The sequence below is a fragment of the Gobio gobio genome, assembly GCF_949357685.1.
Source record: "Gobio gobio genome assembly, chromosome: 20".
Classification (NCBI taxonomy): domain Eukaryota; kingdom Metazoa; phylum Chordata; class Actinopteri; order Cypriniformes; family Gobionidae; genus Gobio; species Gobio gobio.
Genome location: NC_137113.1, coordinates 17,215,902 through 17,241,552, shown reverse-complemented (window position 1 = coordinate 17,241,552; position 25,651 = coordinate 17,215,902). Strand labels below are relative to the sequence as shown.

General features: G+C 38.4%; 1 protein-coding gene across 5 annotated transcripts in view; it reads right to left on the bottom strand.

The window, feature by feature from the left end:
* Positions 1–25,651, bottom strand: part of vti1a (vesicle transport through interaction with t-SNAREs 1A) — a 157,282-nt gene that overhangs the window by 43,307 nt on the left and 88,324 nt on the right. For 2 of the 5 annotated variants that reach the window (XM_079846027.1, XM_079846028.1), the window contains 2 exons: positions 17,379–17,449; positions 10,506–10,567 (listed from right to left, as the gene is read on the bottom strand). In XM_079846027.1, coding sequence (XP_079702153.1) covers positions 10,506–10,567; positions 17,379–17,449 — 133 coding nt within the window. Of the gene's footprint in view, positions 1–6,845; positions 6,883–10,494; positions 10,568–17,378; positions 17,450–25,651 lie in introns of all 5 variants that reach the window. The other 3 variants (XM_079846031.1, XM_079846030.1, XM_079846029.1) reach the window with 2 other exon arrangements.

Here is a 25,651-nt window from a genome sequence, read left to right as displayed (position 1 = left end):
ATATGGAAAACTGTCAATCAAGGTATATATATATAAGTAATTACATTAAAAAACACATTTAATGTATTAAATTCATTAAACAATTATTTTAAGTATAATTAGATGGCACAAAAGTCTGGGTGAGGGGCCCTTAAGCCAGAAAAGATTGATTCCTGTCCTATATTATTATGTCCTACCCTAAAATGGAGGCTAAATAGATGCTGCTACCTGTAGTATAATGGAAGGGATACACATGCATTGTTTCTCTCTTTCAGTACGATGCAGCCCTAATGTAAAATCGAATCACTTAACATGTCAGTCCTGAGTTTGTTTGCAGCCCAAACATGTGTGTGCTTTCCAAAGCAGGCAATCAGCACACACTAATAGGAGTGGGAGAGACACAGTTTAAGTGTCACTGTTACCCATGATGCTCTCAGCAGTGGGTAATGAGGCTGAGGTGTGTGTGTGCCACAGGGGTTTATCCAGAGGCCTGTCAACTACCCAGCAGCCTGCTACACATACACACTCACACATTCGCACACTCTTCATTTAGATGCTCATGAAACTTTACAGCTTTACACATTGACGGTATATGCACAAATACACACACACACTATGGAGCCATCAGTAATCATTATCGAGTATAAAAGTCGCACAAACAACATGCAGAGAGAGTCTCTTCCCATGAAACTTGTCTTAAACGGAAACATAAATCTGACACATGATACTGACATTGTGACCAGTAAGGACAATTAGTGGTCAACTGACGTAATGACAAGTTTGATAAATACTCCAATACAATGTTATTTTAAATAAAATATTTTAAACTAGCTTTTTATCAGCGAAAAAACTACTTTAAAATGTATAATGTTACAAAAGATTTCTACTCCAAATAAATGTACCACGGTTTTCTACAAAACAGTAAAACTGTTTTCAACATTGACAACATTAGATAATGATAAATGTTTCTTAAGCACTGATTCAGAATATTACCATAAAATGATAAATTTTGCCAAAAGACTGGAGTAACCGCTGCTGAATATTCCATCACAGGAATAAATTACATTTTAAATATCGAAACATTTGTAATATTATTTCACAATACTACCATATTTACTGTAATTTTGAGATGAGGGTCAGGTGTCTAGAGCTATCACAGTTTTAGTCTCTCTCTTTCTCTCTCTCTGTGTGTGTGTGTGTGTGTGTGTGTGTGTGTGTGTGTGTGTGTGTGTGTGCGTGCGTGCATGTCTGTGTGTATGTATGTATGTATGTATGTATGTATGTATGTATGTATGTATATGTATATATATATATATATATATATATCAGGGCTCGACATTAAGCCGGTTCACGTGCTTAAAGTAAATCTGTCATTCACTGGAATTTTTTTTTTATTTTTTATTTTTTATATAATTTATTCTGAACCAATATTTTCACCAGTGTTCAATCTGCTTTGACATATATAAATATGCATATTTGTGATATTTTTACCTTTTATAAAGGGCATTTTTTCCATAATCTTATTAAATATAGGCTATGCTTCAGCTTTCAGTTTATATTCTAAAATGTTATCTATAAATTAAATTAGAATAAGACACTATAGGCTGTTACCAATCAAATTCAAATTTACAATGAAAAATTACAACTGCATTAAATAATGTTATGAGATTATTTAAAATATGTTTGAATATACAAATAAGAAATGTTGGAAAGATGAAACTAAACCACCAGTAGGTGGCAGCAGGGGACCGTCTTAATAAGTGAGTCATTGAGTCGATTTGTTCAAACGGCTGATTCATTCAAGAATTAGGCGGTTGTTTACGAAGAGGTCATTGAATCTTTGATTCAACCGATTCGTTCAAACGCTGAATCATTCAGTAACACGGTTCTGCTGTGATATTTGTTTGGAACTATTTTCGCTGCTGAAACAGAACAAAAGCAGTCCATATTGCATCTAAAATGTAAGTGACTTAAATGTTAATTAATTGTTTATGGAACTGTCATTTGAAATCAGTGTCATTTTCAGTCGTGATGGTATTCAGGAAATCAGCACTCTTGTTTGTTTGATGTTGCTTAACTGTATCATATGTTATAAATATAAAAACTACACAATTTTTCTTTGTATGAGCGGCGCTCATTTGTTTTCGATATTCTCCTGGAGAGGCTGCACGAGCCTCAACAGGACAACCGTGTTAAGGCCAATTTATACTTCTGCGTCGAGTGCACGCAGAAGGTACGGCGTACCATACGCATAGACGCGTAGGTACGCATAGACGCGTAGGATACGCCGTACCCTGACCCGCACCTCTCCAAAAATGTAACAACGCGTCAATTCTATGCAGACTGCAAGCGCTGTGATTGGTCTGCCAGAACCCCTTCCTCAGGTCAATAAATAAATAAAAAATCTGCGATAGGAGTGTGTGTGTCCAGAAATGGGATGATAGTTCCTTACGTCTGCTATAACACAATATTTTGTAGTCCAGCGATTCTTTATGGTAGTAAATAAATACATAGATCCGCTGAGTATAGTTTATTTATTTTCTCATTAAAACCAAAGATGTTAATCAGTGATTGCATATCAAGAAAAGGGACACATTAGGTAGGGCTGTAACGATTAGACCAAAAATAAAAACCTCGATTAATTTAACATTTGACCTCGATTACGATTAATGAACGATTATTTTGAATTTTGTTTTGTTTTGTTTTTTTCCCTCATAAGGTTTTTGAGTAAGTTCACTGATAAGGTTTGTACTGTAAAAATGTTCTACTATTAAAGGTGGATTTTTTTTTTCTACTGAAAAAGTGCATTTCTTTGTGATTTTAAAGTACTTGAAGGAAACAGTTCACTTTCAGCAGTTATTGTCTATGGAGCAGATTTCTGCTTGTTGTACATCAGATACAGATACATTAGCACATAGGCCTACATTACATTTATTTTAATGCATTAATGAGAGAGTGATGGTGTGTGTGTGAATTACTCATACCGTCTCTATTCATTATGAAGCTGTGGTTTGTACTTACTTCAAAGGTTTTTAAATATATGCTATAACGGTTGAGTTTCTAAGCTACTTTAGTGACTTTACTTTAGTCACAGGGCAGCGTTGACACTGCGTTTCTGCACTGCTCTCTGCGCGCGATCTTCATGTGATGTGCGAGCTTCGTCTGAGTGTTCGTGTGTCACAATATATCAGGCATTAGTTCAACATAATACACATCGGATGGTCGAAACTCGCTTTAATGTTCAAACTGGCAGGGCTTAAACCACCTACAAATGACAAACTTTGTGAGGACGCACTTGATAAAGGTCTGCCTTCAGGGCGCGCGTGTTGTCAGAGACGCGACACGGCTCAGCTCTCTGTGTCACAGAAAAAAGCTGAGCACTGAACGGAGAAGTTTTCCGTATTGTTGTTTTTGAATAGTGCACAATCGCGTTAAATGTTGAGACTGGCAAGCCTTTAAATGCATACTTGACAAACTTTATGAGCACGAAAGTGAAAGCGATCTGGCTTCGGGGCTTGTGCGCGCCGTCTCTGTGTGTGTGTGTGTGTGTGTGTGAGCGTGTGTGTGTCAGTGGCAGCGCATATAGGCTATAAGAACAGCAATTAACTGACATGTATAAACTGTGTAAAACATGCAGTTACTATAGTGATTCTGGGCATCTATAAACACAGATAACTGCTCTTGCATCTCTCTGTGTGCCTGCAAACTGCACTTGATGTGACTGACGGGGCGGAGTCACGTGAAAACCGAAATAACCGGCATGGGAAAAATACGTCAGTTAGAGGTTCTGAATGTCGGTTTCGGTTATTTTTCGATTAATCGTACAGCCCTAACATTAGGGTACATTTCGTGAATGTACTACGGCGTACACTCGACGCAGAAGTATAAATTGGCCTTTAACGTCAGTTTGTTTTATATTATTATCTACTATCGATCTACACTTACACTAACTGAATGCAGAATCATTATTGCGCTTTGGTGATTCCCTAGTTAGTTTTTGTTTTGATGTTTTAACCAGGATACTTGTCCGTCGGGCAAGTAAAATTATTTTTCACTGGACAAGCGTTTATGTCGAGCCCTGTATATATATATATATCGATCCCTGTATGTATGTATGTGTATATATATATATATATATATATATATATATATATATATATATATATATATATATATATATATATATATATATATATATATATATATATATATATATATATATATATATATATATATATATATATATATATATATATATATATATATATATATATATATATATATATATATGTATATATACATACACATACATACATACATACATACATACACACACACACACACACACAAAACACACAAGTACAGTGCCATTTGACTAAAACTGACTAAGACTGTTAGCTCCAGACATCTGAACTGAAATGTTGTGACACACAAGATGCTCTGAGTATCTGCTGTCCAAAATAAACCTGACACACAGCATTCCTGAAGGGTACAAAACACCCCAGCGTCTAAAAGGCCTGAGCGAGAGCTGTGACCAGGAGAGAAACAAGATACTCAGTTATAGTAGTAAATCTTGCAGATGCGCGTCACCACGCTCCATGATACGCATACGCACACTCATCAATGCCACTTCACTTTAATTCAGCTGGGGCAACTAATTATAAAGGATACAGACATAATTGTAAGCGATTGTGGTTTTGCTAACCTTTTTCTATAACCAAATGAAGAAGAAAAAAAAGAGCATCGAGGTCAGGAGTTTCAATTCATCCCAAAAATGTTCAGTGGGGTTAAAATCTGGGCTTTGTGTAGGCTAGTCAAGTTCTTCCACACCAGACTCAGTAAATAATTTCTTTACGGACATCAATTTGCGCACAGGGGCATGGTCATGTGGAGCAGAAACGGGATCTCCCCAAACTGTTGCCAAAAAACTGAGAGCCGTGCCCCCGTCACTTCTCCACCCTGCTCTCTCGGCTTCAGCATCTTAACGAGGCTTTTCCCCTCGCTTTGCAGAACGAGGGAGAAGCCAAATAAATAAAAGAATAAAAGGCGAGCGAGAAGAGGGAAAACACACACTGAACTATAATTTGTTATATCTTTCAGCTCCAATTAAAAATAATATCAAATCTTTTTGTTCAACTTCATAACAAGACTTCAAGAGGGCCCCCATGACTCTTTCTATTTGCATCCCTCAACAGCCCACTGGTGCTCCTGAATCACATTAATTATATGACCTACATAGCACGTCGTTAATATTCCAAGCTGGGAGAGGAACTGGGAGCCAATACGGTGGAAGTCTAAATTTGGAGATCTTCAGGACATCAGAGCTCCCGCTTTTCTGGGGTTTGCGCTTTGATCTCCTCCCTCTTGACATTGTTTGCAAATGTCTGTTTAATGGGACTGGCAAACACCAGAATACAGCCACATTCGGGGGGTTTTTTCTTCTTCTTTTTTCACTCTCCCGCCACCCTCCCTCCCCTTCTCGTCTGCTATCACGCCGTGCCGACGACGACTCTCGGAACGTCGAAACAAAGGGAGACGGAGAGGAAAATCAAGGAAGAGAGAGAGGTGACAGTGTGGCTCACCTCTCACAATACCACGTCTACTGATCTAATCGCTGCTGGGATCAGAGCGCTTTGTGACAGAGAAGTGTTACAGCTGTTCGGGATGTACAAAGTCGGAGCTACTCTGCTTCACAAGTAATGCGTTATAAATATGAATATTTTATAAAGGGGTGTGTGTGGGGGGGGGGGGACTCCCGTTGTTTGCGCATTAACGCACAACACCCAAAGTAAGTGGGCTTGTTCGTGCCCAGAGACGTGGAGAACCTGATGTCTTAATCAGTGTCCAGCTGTACTGTGGGCTCCTTCAGAAGATCGAGGCCTGGCTCCTCTAAGCTCGGCCATGAATATGGAGCTGTTCTGCGGTGCGGGGCTTGGTTATGTTTTCTGTCTGATATGTCTGCCCCATTCCCATTTCAAAGGGAGGTCCACCCAGGGGTTTGACTTTTTGATCTGCCTGGCGACTGACTCGACCACCTGCATGCGGTATCAGGCCCCTGGTCTCCGTGGAAGGCCGGGAAGGCTGAGCACGAGCTCTGCGCTGGGCACTGATCCCAACACTACCCCCTTTCTCTTGCTTTCTCGCTCTCTGTCCACATCAGCAGGAGGCCTTTACCCATACTCCAGCTCTGAAGCCATAAGGATGCCATCACAGCCATTTTGAGATGAAATGCCCTGTCTTCACAAAAATTATGATTATAAAACAAAACAACGGCTCTCTTTACGGCTGCCCTTAACATGCGTTTTACAGGGATAGTTCACCCAAAAATGAAAATTATGTCGTCATGTACTCATCCGCATGTTGTTTCAAACTAATTAGACTTATATCCATACAATGGAAGTAAAATCTGTTGTTACAAACATTCTACAAATAGAAGAAAGGTTGAAGATGTACTGTGATCAGATCACAACATAAAAGAAAACAGATGCTAAGCTCTTGTAATTTGTTCATCCAATTTAATCAACAAATAATTTCACTAGATTACACTTTGAAATCTTGTTTCTCTAATTTCTCTCCCTAAAAAGAGTGCATTCAAACTTTTTCTCTGCTTTACTGAAGGAAAATGGAATGCAAGAAATCATCACAACTTCTAATGTAATATGTTAACTGCATTTTGCATGAGTAGGTGTAATCAAATCTGATCACACTGGAGACGCATTGGAATTGAGGTGTAGGCTTTGGTTAAAGAAAAAAAAATTGCATAAGAAATTCATGTTAATGCCAGGTATAAAGGGCCACTGTTGTTTAGTCAAATCGTGTTAACATGCCTATAAAGGAAAGTTCACATTTCATCATCATTTACTCACCCTCATGTCATTCTAAACCTGCATAGTATTCTTTCTTCTGTTGAGCACAAAAGGACATGTATTAAAGGACGCTGGTGTCCAAACAAAACTGGAACTCAAAAAAAGAAAAGAAAAAAAAGGCTTATGAGTAAATGACGACAGAATGTTCTTTTTTTGTGTGAACTATCCCTTTAAAAAAAATCAATACAGAAACCATCAGGACTAGAAGGGAGCTGCTCTCAGTTTCAAGTCTTGTTAATACATACACTTCCAACTGCAAGTTTTGCAAAAACAATAACTTCTTGTGCAAGGTCACATTGCTCACGCGTGCTTCAGCCCTCCTCCCAAGCAGCTTTGAAGGCTCGATTGAATCCAGTAACTTGTGTATTAAACAATCCGTCATCAAGGCAAATGTTTTAATTGGTATGATTATTCTTTAATAATATTATGATTTCTTTAAGCAGGCATCGCCATTAAAAGTTAATGAGATGAGAATGACCATGACAATATAATTAAAACCCTCAGGAGTTTCTGAAGCTGTCCATTAATAATTTAGAGCGAGCTGGAGCACGAGACGGCCCAGCTCAGTAGTCTGCTCAGGGAGAGAGAGGGCAAGAGGACCGGGAGAGTATAACTGCTTTCCCCATCAAGATGCGAGTTTACTTTGATTAAGAGCTGAATTACAAGACTATCAGAGTGTTGTCACTGTTAAATCCCTCTGTTAGAAACCTTTAGGGATGCGCAACTATTATTTGATACCAGTGTATTATAAACAGGTTTGTTTGAACTCTGGAAAGTTGGGATGAAAACGGGAGCTGTGCTCGAAATGCACGCAGCGTCCTCGGAGCGGAAGTATCACAGAGTACACATATTTGGAGTCATCCTCACCCACACAGTGCTCTCCACTCAGGGTAAACATCTGGTGCGGCGCGGGTCTCTCTGTCTCCATCTTACAACAATATTTATCACAGCGGGCTAATGCTCTGTCCTCAACTTACTGCTGAGAGCCTGTGAACCTCACCATGACAAACACAACCTGGAGTAAGTGAGTGTGTGTACAAAGGCCAACGTAGATAGTCAAGTAACGTAGCGCCACGGGGAGTCAAGTTCACCTCGCTTTCATTTAAATTACCCTCACATCTGTGCCCGGCGCAAGAATAGAATTAAATCACACTGTACAGTCGTTTAAGAAAAATACAAATTCAAACGCCATTGCAAAAGCAGATTTTCTGAAGAAAATGATCCTATCCCCCTTCCTCAATGACTAATCAAAAATGTAGCGCATTATTGTGATAACTTGTTCTTGTTTATCAAAAGCTTTTCTCTTAACCAGTTAACTTATAGTTGTTAACTTTCTAAGTGATGGCTAACCAAACAAAAAAAAGAACAGGAAATGTTACATTTTTATTAATTTTTTTAGATTATGTTTATAATTTGTATAAGATATAGATAAATAAATTTATAATTTGTATATTTGTATATAGATTTTCTATAATTTCCATTTTTGTTAACTAAATTTAAAACTATTAAACATAATTTTCATTGAAAGCTAAATAAAATAAAATATAAATATTAGAAGAAAAAGAAAAATACCAAAAGTACTCGCAGAAACATTATGCATTGTAGCTAAATTTGAACATTTAAAATGACAAAAGTACATTAATAAAATTACTAAAATGTAAACTTAAAAATAAAATAAAAATTGAACACGAACACATACACACACAGTTTCAAAATAATACCAAAACAACTGTTTTTTAAAATACTGGTTTACTTTTTTTAATATTAAAAAGTAATATGTAGTAGTTGTAGTAGTAATATTTTATATATTGTGCTATTAATCAAATGTCCAAAGGCTAAGCAAGCATGGAATTAAATGAAAGCCAGGGAAATTCATAAAGATGAAAAACAGGTCAGAAAAAAAAAAAAACAGTAAACCAAAAGTTGTCTTTGCTGCTATTCTGTTGCAAATGGCTTTGAGATGCAAGGCAATGTAATATGTGGGAAGACTTTATTTGCTCTTTTTTCCAAGCAGAAAGCTAAAAACAAGTTAGGAAGAGAGATACAGAGAAAAAGAGAGGGTAAAAGAGAGAGAGAGAGAAGGCCTTTTCTAGGCAGACAGGAAGAACTGGGGGTGCGGTGGGCCTTCATGCAGAAAGGCATAGGGCTGAAGGGAGACGGCACGCATGCAAAAAGCTCATAAATCCTGATTTGAGGCGGCCTCACAGCAGCACTACATTGCTTAAATGCTACGTCTGATTTAGTCTTCCCATTAGGTGACAGCTGAACTTTAACATTAATATGATAATATTGAAATAAGTGCGTGTTATTTACTTAGTGGCGGGGCGGGATGGAATAAGAGAGAAACGGAGGGAGGTGGGAAGGAAAGGAGGATGATGAATGATTTCTGGACAGCTTCTGTGACACCGGGCGGCCGCGGCCCCTCTAATGAGACTTGACAAAATGGAGACATATGCAGAAATATTGGTTACAGTCTGCATCCCCGGCATCTTGCTCTCTCTCTGTCCCTCCTCCTCTCCCTCTCGCTCGCCGCACACGTCCTGATTGTCTACGACCACTGAAGCATCTATTTCAATTGGCACTTCCTTCCTGGGCCCAGGGTTTTAAATTTAGCTGGTGTCATTTACATATTACTCTTAATCAAAACAAGAAAAAAGAAACAAAACCTTACCGTCACGGTTCAGGAAAGGGCGCAAAGGCACTTTATAAAACGGAGATGTGACAGACGTTCAACTGAATTGAGCGTGTATGTGAAGGAGAGAGATATGAGGCTGATGGGGAAAACAACAGTAAGTGGAAGAGAGGAAGAGAGAGAGAGAGAGCTGTGGATTGCTTCAGTTTTCTCACATCTACCACACAGCCAATATCTCATCAGCCTGCTGATATGAATGATGAGTTCTGCTGTTTAAAGCCAATACTACATAGAGACAAAACAGAGGGAGGACCGCTAGATCTGCTTTAGGGCAGATGAGTGCTGAAAAAACCCAACTGCATGATGACTATGCTCACATGGAATCTGTGCCTGTACAAGCCAGACACACTACCATTCAAAAGTTTGGTGGGTAAATCATACTTTTACTCGGCAAGGATGCATTAATCACAAGTAACAGTAAAAACTGGTCCATTGTAACAAAAAAAAAAAAAGCTAATATAAAAAGTTATTTAAAATGTGTATATTTATTTCACAATATTACTTTGTTTACAGTATTTTTGATCAAATGAATCAACAATTCATTTTTAGATTTTTGATCAAATTAATATTTGGATTCTCAGGATGTGTCCAGTTATTCACAAACATAAAAATCACCTTTTTTAATGCAATATTAAATGCAATATATATATATAGCAGTTTTCTATGGGAACCCTGCATTTTGAAATACAGAATCCCACACAATTTCTCTCATTATAATGATTTAAAATGTAAAAAAACCCCCAAGAGATTCTGATTCCATGGAGGTTCATGTTTTATGTTCACCCCTAAAAATGTAGTTAGGGGTAATTGGATTTTATTGGATTACTAATTACTCACAAGCCCATTTAGATTGATGCTATGCAACTACAGTGCATAACAATAAGTGTGTTCATGCAGTGGATGGTATAGAGCCACTGTCAAACACATCCATAGAGAGGTATCAGAAACGGTCCCTACCTTACTCTTACCTTCTCAGCATGCCGGTCAGGATCCGAGAGCTCTTGCCCAAGTTAGCGTCCGTCTCTCTCAGCTGGAAGAAGAAGAGAAAGAAAAAGAGAGAATGTCCATATTAGAGAGGTCATATTATATCTGCAATATAAAAATAGGCTTGAGCCCTATTCGGATGGTAGTTGTTTCTTATGTGGACATTAATAAAAAATAAATAATATTGCATGGCACCTCAGTGATAAAACTCATGCATTCGCATGATTGTCTGTTTAATTTAATAAATGGGAAAACAATATCCTAATCATTATTTGATTATTTAAATTTCCTGTTTAAAAATAGGAAGATAGTAGTGGGTTTTATGTCTTGTATTTTATCTAAACATTTTGGATGTCATTTAAAAAATGTGGAAATTATTATATATATATAATAATTATATTATAATTATTATATAAGAGCAACTGTACGGTGCTAGGCAGTAGTCAAAAAGGATTTAAACAATGATTTTTTAATTAATAACTCAATGTGGATTCGTATGACAATTAAATTACCACAAGACCTTGCTTTTCGTCAAAAACCAGTAGGTAATTTGGCCAGGGATTTTTAAGCGAGTGGTGGGAGAAAAACACTGACATTCTGGATTTGGATGGCAATATAATTAAAGACTAGCCCCTGTAAATGTTCAAAATATCTCATGACCCCCCATGAGAAACAATTAGAGTCCAAATAGTGCTTTAGATTGTCTATAGACTTTAGAGAGAAAAGCTACTAAATTAACTTTCATTCATTCAGTACATTGTTTCCTGTTTGTTGCTACACTTTCTTTCTCTTTTAAATGTGTCATGATCAATGATTGACCCGTTCAAGTCCAAAGATGATGAAGATGAAGGCAGGTTAAGAGTTTCAAAATAGTAACAAGGTTTATTAAGAAAAGCGAAAAACTCAACACCAACAATACCAGACCAAGACGAGGAAAATAAATACTCAATGATCAGCTGTTATTATTAAATAAATATCCATGGTAACGAGAGACTGGCAGGAAAACTAGAACAAAGGAAACAGAAGATAAACAAAATAAAAGTCCATTAAAGTGAAAGTAATTGAAAATAATCCTGACATATATGTTTTATATTCAATATATGGCTCATGTAGCTGGATGCATATGTAAAAGCCATCCATCTGGAGATGTGTGTGTGTGTGTATTTAGGAATGCTGACATTGCTATGGAAGTAAAGCCAGAGCTCTGGCAGCCGTCAGATACATGACTCTGGCTGGCCTCCTTGAGAAAGCCTCCTTCTCTGTCCTCACAGTCAGCGGGGACATGTTATGTGTGTGTGTGTGTATGTGTGTGTGTGTGTGTATGTCAGCGGGCAGGCTCAGGGACAGATGTGGTTTTAGGTGGGTTTGGGTTCTGGCACCAACAAGCCCAAGAGCTGCCTGATGTCTCTCTCAAGGATGGATCTGTCCCATGAGAGCTCCCTCGGCTTTTCCCAAAATCCCTCTCTGTTTCTCTCTCAGGTCAAAGTTGTGCCAGTACGAAAACACATGGTGGAGCTCTCCATGAATTAGGAACCCAAAACAAGACCCACAACAAAAGAGATTACCAGTACAGCAGATCTAGAGCAGAGTCTGATTACAGACTAGTAAATTGTCTTGGTAAGGTGATTCCCAGTTGCTTGATTCAATGCCCGAATTTCACTGAATAGAGTTAAAAGAGTCACAGTCACGCATGCCTAAACCTATATAAAGAAAAATGCCACAAGCAACTATCGTAGCATAAACAGAAGTAGGAATATTACCCATACAACCTTTTAAAACACAACATTTACATTACATTAAATTTGGTCACTGTAATTCATTATTAACACTTGTAATTGTGGAATCTTTGTGACCTCTGATAATACTTTTATGAATCCCGCTCAAATGTATAAAAACATTTTGGTCTGTTTTAAAATGTCTTGTGAAAAGCCAACCAAACCAGGGAGAAAATTTAACAATCTAATCTTGAAGAAAACTGAAAACAACCAGAAGTCAATGTTTATTTCCTACTTATTTTAAAGTTTACCATACAAAAAATATCAACTTTGACATTCGGAAATGCCATCTTGGGCTGAACTCTGGAATACAAATGGCATATAAACATTCTGACCAATGAGGTGGCAGTTTGTTCCCAAGTGACAATTTTGGGTCCATTTTGAAATGCTAGTATAAGTAAAACAAATTGCAGGACAAAATGCTACACTGTAACAACTCAAAGTGCCTTTTTCGGAACAAAGAAGCCAAACTAAGAATTGAAAAGGACCTGAAGTCTGGATTTTTTTCTCATTTAAATGCTTACTATGCATCAGCCATCCAACTTGGACGTCCAACCATCTAGAGATTCGGAAATGTCACTGGGCTAAACCCTAGAATATATAAACATTCTGACCAATGAGGAGGAATTTTTCTCCCATGTGACTTTTTTTTAAACAATTTTGGATTGTGTACACAAATCAAATTGCAAGACATAATGCAATGCTGTAACAATTCCATAGTCTCTGTTTCAGAACAAAGAAATACAAGTTAAAAATATCCCTTCATCTATGGGATTTTTTGACTCATTTTAACGGTAAGTCTGTTTGCTTGGAACCGTAATAGCACTACTCAACAAGTAGGTGTGGGATGAGTTATGTGTCAAACCTAAAGTTAGGGTTAGAGGCTTGTTCACTGAGGATGAGCAATAGTAATAGAGCTGCTTGCAAGGCACTAGGTCTCTCTTAGTGTTTGTGTGCGTCTGTTTGAAAGAGACTGAGTGAACTGATTGTTAAGAGACACTCCAAAAACTCTTTCATCTGCCGTTTCCTTCTCTCAAAAAGCAGTTTATTGCTCTTTCCATCTAATGTCTTCTTATCATGCTTTCTTTTCTTTTCTCCTCTCCATTTTTCCTGCCCGGCAAAATGTCTTTAAAGTGTGAGGGCCAGTCGGGGCTCCAGGGATGGAGAGCTATTCTCCATAGACAGCAGACCTTTGAAAGGAAATGTTTTATTTCCTTTGAAATGAGCTGCCTGCCCAACTGCCATGTTGTGATCTTTAAGCATCCTTCATAAGAAGCCATCAGAGAGGCCCCTGACTGAGCTCTCTATACCAGTCTTCAGGAAAGAAAGAGAGTGTGAGAGAGAAAAAGAGAGAGAGGTAAGACTATGATTGTGGACACGGCAGGGACAAACAAAATAGGAGGGATGGACTGAGATATGGAAAGGTAAAAACGATAATACATGCAGAGCATAAAGTAACAAATAAAGGTTGAAGTGAGGAGGGGAAAGTAAAAAAGGGATGAGTATGTAGGGAGAGATATTTGATACCTGGTAGGAGGAGTGACACTAAAAAAAAAAGCTCACAACAGTCCTCTATATCATCACCTTTCAATCTAGGTGTTGCATACTTATGTCTATATTGCCCTGATGGTTATCGATATAGCTGGGTAAAAATAAAGATTTTTCCGCTATATATATATATATATATATATAGTGTGTGTGTGTGTGTGTGTGTGTGTGTGTGTGTGTGTGTGTGTGTGTGTGTGTGTGTGTGTGTGTGTGTGTGTGTGTGTGTGTGCGCGTAAATTATATATATATATATATATAAAATCTAACTCAATCAGATCTAATTAAAGCTACACTGTGTAACTTTTTTTGTCTGTTCTTAGCTAAAAACACTTAGTTCTTTCAAAAATATATGTGCTCATTAATGTATATTTACTTCTTTCAAGTAATAAAGTATTCTCGTAAGTTTATAATATGCCATTGAAAATACATAAGGTAATGGGATCTAACGGTGGTCGCCATGTTGCCCCTCCATCTTGAAAGTACATTAGCCAAAGAGGGACATACCCGTAAATTCAAGCTTCGCCTTTCGCGTTGTTTTAATACTGGATGGCACTGTACAAAATTCTCTGCCTCGCGCATGTGCGCGTCAACTTGTTCAGACTTGTCTGGTGCATGTGCAGAGAGTTTTCATCTCAGCAGCGTCCAGTATTATACCAGAGTTATACGGAGTTTTCCTGGCTTGTTTATTCCTCAAAAGTCTGTTTTTCCTTGTGTGGTATTTCTGTGCGTTAATAACTCCGTAAGTAATAATAGTTATTGTCATTGTAGATGTGTTTCAGAGTGTGTCATCGCGTAATTCAGTTGATGTCACCTCAGAAGTATTTTTGTGTCAACATACAATAGCGTAATGCTCACCTATTTGAATAATCATTCAGTTATTTTGTTATCAACAATGTTTATTCGTTTATAGAAAATATTTGCTTGTAATGTATGTTGATGGAAATATGTATCAGGTCTGATCGTCATATTACCAATTGTAATACAGAGCGCACTGCAGTGCTACCGTTAAAGCGGCGCACACACTTTTGTAACCGGACCCCGCTTGTTAGCAGCGGCAGCTCCGCTCCTTTTAATGCCGCTGCATTTAGCGCCTATATATGGTACAATAAGCTCTGGTTTACGGTTACCACATTATACAAATGTAACTTATAAGTAGTTATACAGTTCTTAACTGTGTATGTATATTTACCATCCTTATTTGTTCTCTCACAGAAACCACATTTATGTACATATCCACGCAAACCTGTTTATGCCTTGCAATTGGATGACTGAATAAACATTACTATCATCAAAGTTCACTCTGGATTAGCTGCAGTTCTTTCTAGCCGAATAATTAGGCCAGTTGAGTTCCAACCATCCCACTGCACACAGAATATCCCACAGGCACCGTGTCGAATGTGGACGAGGTTGAACTGGAAGCCATGTTAATCTTGGACTAAATCGGCCACCGTAGGAGTTGAAACGAAATCGGAATTGAGAGGAACAGAAACTAAAATTCACTGGATGGTCATATACCTTTTCACAGCTAGATGGGGGAAAATATCACACAGTGTAGCTTTAAATTGAGACTGAAAAACAAATGAAATCGAGAAATTATATTGCATTTACAGATTTTCTGCATATATTAGATAGAGTGGCCACAAAAATTATTTGGACATTTAAATCACACAAAAAGAATATATGAATGTCATTGAATAAGATACAAAATATCAAAGTGGAAATCATTTATTTTTTAAAGATGGCACAAGCAGCCATTTTACAAAAAAAAAAGCTTTTCCCTCGTTTTCACAGACAAGGCTTAAAGGGTTAGTTCACCCAAAAATGAAAATTAGCCCATGATTTACTCACCCTCAAGTCATCCTAGGTGTATATGACATTCTTCTTTCAGACGAATAAAAGTTATATTAAAAAAGTCCTGGCTAATCAGAGCATGATAATGGCATTGACTTGATGGGTGGTTTTTAAGTCCATAAAAGTGCATCTATCATCATAAAAGTGGTCCACACGGCTCCGGGGGGTTAATAAAGGCCTTCTGAAGTGAAGTGGCGCATTTGAGTAAGAATTCGTATGAAAGAAGAATGTCATATACACCTAGGATGACTTGAGGGTGAGTGAATCATGAGCTAATGTTCATTTTTGGGTGAACTAACCCTTTAAGCTAGTTCCTTTAGGATTGAAAATAATCAAAGATATTTGAAATTGAACAAAAAACATTTGTTTTATAGTTTTCAACCGCCATATTTCTTATCAGAAGGGCCATTTGGAATTCCTATAGACAAAAGATGCTGAAGGCCTGTAGGCCAAATGTGTGTCACACCTTCAGTACAGTGGGGGAAGTTTGGTCTGATTGGTCAGTTTGAATGTCTCACATAAGGGTTTCAGTCACATGGTCAAGGAAGAGATAAGAAGTTTGTAACTGTTGCTCTGGGTCTTTTTTCTCTGTCTCTCTTGATTCTCTGTCTCTCTCTCTTCTTGGGGGCCTTCTCTTTGGCTCTTTTCTTCTTTGCTCTCTTCTTCTCTTTGTCTCTTTCTCTCTCTCTCTCTCTCTCTGTAGGTGATCCACCCTTACATTCCAGACTAAAATGCATGTTTGAGCTGTTTTAACTGAAAGCAACTTGCAGTTACGCATCTTAAAATATGTCAGTGCCATTGTTTTGTCTCAAGATGTACACATGTTTTTTTCTAAGGCATGTTTATTAAAGCTACTTAAATGTCCTAATTGAACTAAGGTCTTATCCTGGCTTAATCTAAACCCTGTCTGTGAAACCGGGACATTAGGTCATAAATGATAAAACTATAGAAATACAGTTCTTTTAGGGCATCTGTATCTACATCCAATAAAAATCAGCTTGACACCAATTGACTTAAATATCTACAAAAAAAGGGTACAGAAAAGTGAAAATGGACCGCAATTTATTAGCAAATTAGCCTAAAATTCATGTATATTAATCCAGTGAAATTCATGCATTTTTAAATGTGGCTTAAGTGTACAAATATTTTTTTAACCACTATAAAAATCTATTTCAGGAAAAGTATCTCCACCAGTCTGAAATCTATCACAGTCACACATGTAGCTGCAGAAAGACTTTCAGAATTCTAGCAGCCGGAAGAACGTAGAACAAACCCTTGTTCTGTCCAGAGGTGTTTGTGGTCCATCTATGCCCGTTTAAACAGTCTTGCATCATGCGTGACCTCACTGCATGAGACAGGACAACTACAAAGGCTTCTTATTGGTGCTGTGCTCTGTGTCAAACATTCTGTTCTCTGTACATTCAATCAATCATTCCAGCAGGCCCGCTATGCTAATGCGTGAGTGGTTCGAGCTGGTGTTAACTGCTTGCACTTGAGTGTGCTACCGTCCTCTTGTCAAGTGTCTGATCTAGGGCACTTTGTGTCATCCTAAAGAGCCAAGATCTGATCAAGTCAAGTATTTATAAGCCTGTGTAATTGCTTAGTGAGAAAAGTGTGTGTTTGTTCTGTTTGGTGTACCCTCCTGAGGACGGTTTCAGGAGTTGTTTGAGTGCGTTAACTCACTCGATCGCGGGATCTCTGGATCTTCTCACGGTCGCTGTTCAGGTTGGAAAGGATCTCCTGTCCCACTTGCTCTGTAGAAGACAAGAGGAGGAACAGGGTGAAATAAAACCCACAAAATGTTGTTTAGGCCATCTTAAGATGCAGTTGCATTTACTCCTGATCTTTGAAGTTTTTTCCAGTGATTTCAATAGGAATCCACACAATCAGGAACTTTGAGTGAGGACAACAGATTTCGTAACAGGTTCAAGTTAGCTGCTAACAGAACAAACAGCTACTTAGTTTGAAACTAAGTGACTTCTGGGTGAGCTGTAATTTATACATAGTAAGAATACTGACAATTTAGATGTGTGTAAAGAAAATAAAAACATAAAATTTAAGCAAGTCTATACACTTGCTTAAAGTGGATAAAAGTGGGATAAAAGACACACATAGACTATGATGGAAACACATTTGGCGAATAAATTCATACATTTATTTGTTTTGTATTAAGCACTGCAGGTGAATAATGTAAAATGTTTGACTAATAGATATCACCATACTTTCCATACTAAGTACTTTGATATTGAAGTACAGATTTCTTTTTTTTTAAATATATGTATTGTAATTGAAATATACAGATACAGCAAATAATAAAAACAAGTGTAATAAACATAACATTTTGGATGTTTTCTTTCTAGTAGTCAGGGAAACACTTTAAAAAAGACTGCAAAAAACAATGGTTTTGTCAGTAGTGTCTTGCCTTTGAAAAAAGGTGACTTTGTCTCAAATTAAAGACTTACAATGAAGGAAGGACATATTAGGATTTCAGAAACTTCAAGTGGGCTTTTTGGGGGCAAAAGCCCCCCGAAAAAACAGTCAAAAACCATAGCAACCACCAAGCAACACCCTGGCTCATGTAAAAGTCTAGTTACAACCCTGATCTCTGATATCTAGGGATCTCAAACTACATCTCCTTCTCACCAATATGCTGTCTTAAATATTTTGCATATCCCAGCATGCCGCATCACACCGAGCACAAACAGCACATGCAATATTCAGCTGCTTGCTTACAAACACATTTCATCTGTCACGGACGTACAGTCATTTATACACTCGCACTTAGATAAACATCTCGTACATGGTGTCTGACAAGCCTGTCCATGGTCACTGTCATATTCACATCCCAAGGGTCAAAAAAACAATGAACAAAACAAAAATTCCACCCTCCCTTCCTTTTGCAAAACCCTTTCCACTATAAGTAGAAACCACATTAGCAGTCTGGAGAGGAAGAGAGTAAAAAAAAAAGTGAAGTGAAAAATCTTTGCATGGATCAAAGCTACGCTTTCAAATGCACCAAACAATTGTGAGTAAACAACGCACTCATGACTGGATTACGCTACACAGGTGCAGCTCTCAAAGAGTCAGCGTGACGCTCGTGGAACAGAGGAACGGGCTACATCTGCACTAGCACAAAATATCAGAGAACGAGAAAGACCGACACAAGACACTTTACGCAGACGTCTCTTGCCTTCATTAATTTCCAATCAGACTGAGGACAGATTGAAGGATACTCAGATTAGATGGAGCAGTCACAAGCGCATGTGACAGATAGGCCAGATTAAAAGAGCGAATAGAGATATTAATAACCATCATAACCATGGATGGTCGTCGAGCATGAGACACGCTGCCGCCCACCCGTGAGTGGAAATCTTGTGTAAAGAAAATTAAGCACCGCTATCTGTCTCTGTCCACTGCGAAAGGGGCCTTTAAACAAATGAATGTGACACGGCCACAATGGCAACAATGCAATACATATGCGCTCAGACACGCTCGCTCATATATCACTTCAGATGATAGATGAGACCGCTGACATGAAGGGGTCTGAGCGCAAATGAAACAATCCTGTCAGCACGCTATAATCTAAGCTCAACGAGATATAAATAAACAGGAGGGGGGAAAATGCAGTTGCAATGGACAATAGGTACAATAGAAAACTTTGATTGTCATATTTCTCAGACGCCTTAGTGTTGTAACTGCTTTCTTGATACCGAGATATTCAGAATCATATTCAAGGGTTGTGAGGTCCACTATCTCCACTGATTCCAATTGCTGCCATCCACGTAGGTTAAGATGCAGCCTAATGAAAGTGAAGTGAATGCAAATGAATTCAAAATGAGCGGGGGAAAAGAGCAGGTACATAAAAGAATGTCCGCAAAATCAAGAAACAGAAGGGTTGGCGGACTAACTATATAAACCGTTCCATGGTGTCTTCCTGTGCCACTGAAAACACGGAATAAAAGCTGTTAAACCAAACTCAGTATAATGTAATATTCCTGCGGCCAACACACTGTAAAACACATTATGGACTCCGGTTTCTGTTTCCCCTGTGCATGAGCGCAAAGATAAATATTTCTCTTAGTTGTGGGACCGCAAATTGATGTTGCCATTAAGAACGAGCTCTAAAAGCACACACGCATACACAAAAACACACACTGTTGGACGATTAGCTGTGTGTACACCACATCCCACGGGTGAGAGGAACTTTACAAACCCACAATTCCACGGCTCTCTTCCCCTTTTGATATATCGGTTTGTCTCCGTTTATATGTTTCACTAATAATCTGATCTATCTGTCTCTCTTCTCTATTCGTATATTTGAGACTTGGAAAAGAATGTGGCAGAGGTTTGAGCGGAGAGTTTGGCTGGAGAAAAACAAACCCTCTGTGAGAAAGGGAAAACAACATGATTTCCCTTCCTTCCTTTTCTACGATAAAAAAAAATGAGTGAAAAACTTCTTGTACGTGCACTTGTAGACATCCTCGCTGACTTCTCACTAGACACTGTATAGGGATAGTACGCACAAAAATGAAAAAATATCTTATGTTGTTCAAAACCTGTATGGATAACTTTCTTCTCCAGAACAGAAAAGAAAATATTTTGAAGAAACGTCCAAAAAAAATTAAAGTCAGTGGGGTCAAAAAACAATGGCTTTCATTGTATGGAAAACAACACCACCAACACTTTTTTTCTTCTTCAAAATATAATTTTTAAAGAAAGCCATACAGGTTTAGACCAACATGACCATCATTTTTGGTTGAACTATACCTTTAACAGTGGTTTTAAAAGGTGTTTTAATCGTTATATACAACACACAAAATATTGATGCCAAGATACATTACATTTACATTGCAGGTCATCATTATGTGCAATAAAACTATACACATGAAGCATAGCATGAATTATGGTCATTTATTCTTTTGCAAGCATCAGTTTGGATACATGTCTACTTAATGAGGTGCTAATTAATTATCACACGCTTTAATGAGGACGCTGACATTCTGTAAATTGAGAGTGTAGCTGTGGAAAAACAGGCGTTCGAGATTGAGAAAAAAACTAAATAAATAAATAAATAAGTAGACTTCATGCTTACGATCGCGGCTTCGTCCTCATAATGATATAAAATATTCTTCCCCCGTTTAAGGCCCTATTAACAATTTAAATGACCCTGACGCCAAGCTTTTCCACAGGCCTGCTTTAGTTAAAGATCCAGATCCCCAAGGCCCATTTAACAAGGATATTACTAAAATCTATAACAGCGCAATCATTACCGATGGGCTGGTTTTAATGCAGACTCTTTAACTGATTGCTGACCACCACTTGTGGACAAGAACTCTGCTCTGACTGTTTTGCATTAAAGTAGGGCTGGGCCAATACTATCGTATTTCAAATTATTATTATTCTTTCTCATATTGTAAAAGTTTTATGTGGTCATAATTGAATTTCCCACAGATCAATGATGAAGTGAAAAATGGCTTTTCTCTATGCAATTCTATCTATGAGACACAGAACTGGACAAATGCCAAGCGAAACATGCAAGAATACAGATGCAAAGGATGATCATTACAGATTTATGAATTCAACACTATTTTGGATATTGAAGTCAAGCTAGCATCTGCTTTTAATAAACACAAATACAAATAATGAATTCAATGTGTCAAAATATCTATTGTATGTACTGTATTGACCCGAGATCAATCTATGACATCCTATATATGTCAAATTGGCAAAAGTTTAACAAACCTGAACTTAAATAGAGAGCATAGCATACATAGCACTGATGCATGCACAGTTTTGATTGCGATTCAATCCAAATAATATTTTGATGCATTGCAATTTACACTCACCTAAAGGACTGTTAGGAACACCATACTAATACTGTGTTTGACCCCCTTTCGCCTTCAGAACTGCCTTAATTCTACGTGGCTTTGATTCAACAAGGTGCTGAAAGCATTCTTTAGAAATGTTGGCCCATATTGATAGGATAGCATCTTGCAGTTGATGGAGATTTGTGGGATGCACATCCAGGGCACGAAGCTCCCGTTCCACCACATCCCAAAGATGCTCTATTGGGTTGAGATCTGGTGACTGTGGGGGCCATTTTAGTTCAGTGAACTCATTGTCATGTTCAAGAAACCAATTTGAAATGATTCGAGCTTTGTGACATGGTGCATTATCCTGCTGGAAGTAGCCATCAGAGGATGGTGGTCATAAAGGGATGGACATGGTCAGAAACAATGCTCAGGTAGGCCGTGGCATTTAAACGATGCCCAATTGGCACTAAGGGGCCTAAAGTGTGCCAAGAAAACATCCCCCACACCATTACACCACCACCACCAGCCTGCACAGTGGTAACAAGGCATGATGGATTCATGTTCTCATTCTGTTTACGCCAAATTCTGACTCTACCATCTGAATTTCTCAACAGAAATCGAGACTCATCAGACCAGGCAACATTTTTCCAGTCTTCAACTGTCCAATTTTGGTGAGCTTGTGCAAATTGTAGCCTCTTTTTCCTATTTGTAGTGGAGATGAATGGTACCCAGTGGGGTCTTCTGCTGTTGTAGCCCATCCGCCTCAAGGTTGTGTGTGTTGTGGCTTCACGAATGCTTTGCTGCATACCTCGGTTGTAACGAGTGGTTATTTCAGTCAGAATTGCTCTTCTATCAGCTTGAATCAGTCTGCCCATTCTCCTCTGACCTCTAGCATCAACAAGGCATTTTAGCCCACAGGACTGCCCCATACTGGATGTTTTTCCCTTTTCACAGCATTCTTTGTAAACCCTAGAAATGGTTGTGCGTGAAAATCCCAGTAACTGAGCAGATTGTGAAATACTCAGACCGGCCCGTCTGGCACCAACAACCATGCCACGCTCAAAATTGCTTAAATCACCTTTCTTTCCCATTCTGACATTCAGTTTGGAGTTCAGGAGATTGTCTTGACCAGGACCACACCCCTAAATGCATTGAAGCAACTGCCATGTGATTAGTTGATTAGATAATTGCATTAATGAGAAACTGAACAGGTGTTCCTAATAATCCTTTAGGTGAGTGTATTATTTGTGACACGTTTCATTGTATTTTGAAGTATTGGGGGGCTGGATAAAAATCTACCATTTTCGATTAATCGCAATAATCATTTATACTTCTTTTGAGTCTAGTCAGAATATGAGTCTGATACTGCTCCAATGGGCTGTGATTATGGGGCATGTTTCAACCGAACCAGGAAAGAAAATGCCTCTGCACTCAATTGGATAGACCTACAACCAATCAGAGCAATGGAGTAAGTGACATATGTTGAGCAACGCATAGTTGTCAACAGAACTCAACTGCATGCTGGAAGAAGTAGAAGATGAGTGTAAACAATCTTTGCCGGTGTGGTAAAAAGAATTTAAATGATACACGGAGTACTTACCAACACGATCATCATTTTTGAGAGAAATAGTAAAAGTGAATGCATATACGAACAAGTTCTCAGTTTAGTAAACAAATTCAACCCAAGCCCTCTTTGGTGACGTGGATGATTACGTTACTGTTGAGCATCTGTCCATTATCGTATAAAGCCCGTCCTGACAATTTGATTGGTCCGAACAGCTCTGGTTCAAGCATAGTTGCTCCACAACGGATCAAGTGCAGACCGAACTTCCCGACCTCAAATGTTGTGGGCGGGGCTAAGTTTGGCTGGCATCCAGGCTAATGTGCCAATAAAAAGTAAAATAACAATATCACATCAAAATAACTGCAAGAAAAGTCTATTGCGTTGTGGGCTGCATGCAGAAACAAACATACAATGTGAATCTGTCTCGCTGTTATTTTTAGTGCATCAAAAACATACACTGTTAACAGAGAAGTTGGATTTCCTAAATGAATGTCACTTATTAAACAGATCTTTTTAGTGACTCTAAAACATACAGCGTGACCGGTGAATCCCAAACAATGACTCTTATGATCTGGTTTACATCACTAGAATAATGTATTTATGTAAGCAAAATGGACATTATAAATTAAATAAGTCAGAAACGAATCCGACGCGAATCTGTATTGATTCCCAGCCTATTGTGATTCAGCATGAGATGTCTCTAAAACACCTTGACATTGAGTGTTTAATAACCAGTAATTCCATTAGCTGTTGTTCATTTCTTTTTATCGTCTTGTCTTATTTCTTTTAATTCTGAGTGTATTGCTTCTACTTTAATACTTTCTCTTTACCCCACACCGCTGGAACATTGTGTTAGTGCAGTCAAAGTTTCTTTCATCTTCCGGTCTGTCTGTCTTTCCCTTCTGTGACTGACCGTGGCTGTCTGCCTTTGAGCTTGGCCTGCAGGAACATCAAATCACTCAGGACATCTCGGAGGTCCGAATGTCACTCGTTTTCATCCCCTCTTCCTGCCAGCCGTTGGCAGTAAGATGGAGGCAGAACACACCGGGGAAGAAGCGTTTTCCACCTCTTCGTTCCCTCGTCCTTATATCCGTCCATCCACCTCCCCTCAGCAGACACGTATAATTGGGCACATCATCAATTTTACAGCAGCTGTTTGAGTGTGAGTCCTCTCTGAGTTGTCTGAAGCCCTCTGTCTGTCCCCAGAGCTGAAAGGGTACATGCCCTGACACAGGCTCACTCCCAGGCTCCGGACTGCTTTTTATTACAGAGTTGCAGCCACTTTTTGAAGGTTACCACACACACTTCTATCTGTACACAATCCACAGACAGCCAAATGAGAGCAAAAGCGCCCAAGGGAAGAGTAAAGGCAGGTCCAACACCGACTGTCCCACACACACAAAGAGCAACGTAGAAACACAGATCCTTTCTCTTTATTTTAGACAAGTTATCCCCCTGTCTGGGAGCAAAGTGCTGATGGCACTTTTATTATTCTTGTTATTTGTTTACAGTATTCAACTGCTGACCCCACCAAACTTGAGTGTCTTCTCTGTTGTAGAATGAAGAAACGTAATTTCCAAAATGAAAACTCTGTCATTATTTACCAACCCAAACCCAAATGATTTTCTTTCTTATGTGGATCAATAAAAAAATATAAATACTTTGAAGAATTTTCGAAAACTGCTAAAACAAAATAACTAGTTCACTGACAACAACAACAAAAACAACACAAAAGAACGATACGTTCACTAATCCTGTTCCCAACTGAGATGAGTGGAAGTCTGATTTGAAAAAAATTATTCAGTTCAAATTGTGAATCATATTATTACATTTTATAATATATATATTAATTATATTATTGTGAACAATTCAAATTAAATAGCTTAAAATACCAAATCACAGAGTCAGTTGAATCAATGTTAACAAAAGTTTCAGTCCACTTTGTGAATCAGATCAACTATAAAATCTACCGTATGGCTTCAGATACATGAAATATAGTGCACAAGTCATATGAACGCCTCTATTATGCTTTTTTGGTGTTTTACATACATACTCAATTTAAACTGAGCATTTTTTTTTTGGTACAGTTAAACTTGGGCCTAGTCTTGTTCTAAACCATGATAGATAGACAGAGGACGGACAGAATGACATGGATATCAAGAGAATATATTGGTTTCAGAGGAATGAATGAGAGAGATAGAGAGAAATAAGGTAAGGGCCAAGGCCTGTCTGTGAAAGAGCAAGCACTGGGTAATCAGGCCCCATTTCCCTGGCCTTTTTTCACTCCGCTGGGCTCTGTTTTATTCATTGGCTCAGCCCTGACCCTGCCGCGCTTCTGCTCTGACAAATCACTTCTGATTAAGACAAATCTTTATTAGTCGGCCACTCAACTTTCCCTATTAATCATTCTCTTCTCTCTCTCTCTCTCTCTCTGTCTCTTTCTCAAACACAGCACATCTCACACACTCTTCTAAAGGTCTGATCGCTGCCGATTGTTGTGTGGAGATGTTAGGGCTTCTTCTGGTTGATAAGACACATGTTTAATGGGTATGAATGACCATGCCAGAGGGAAAGCGTGT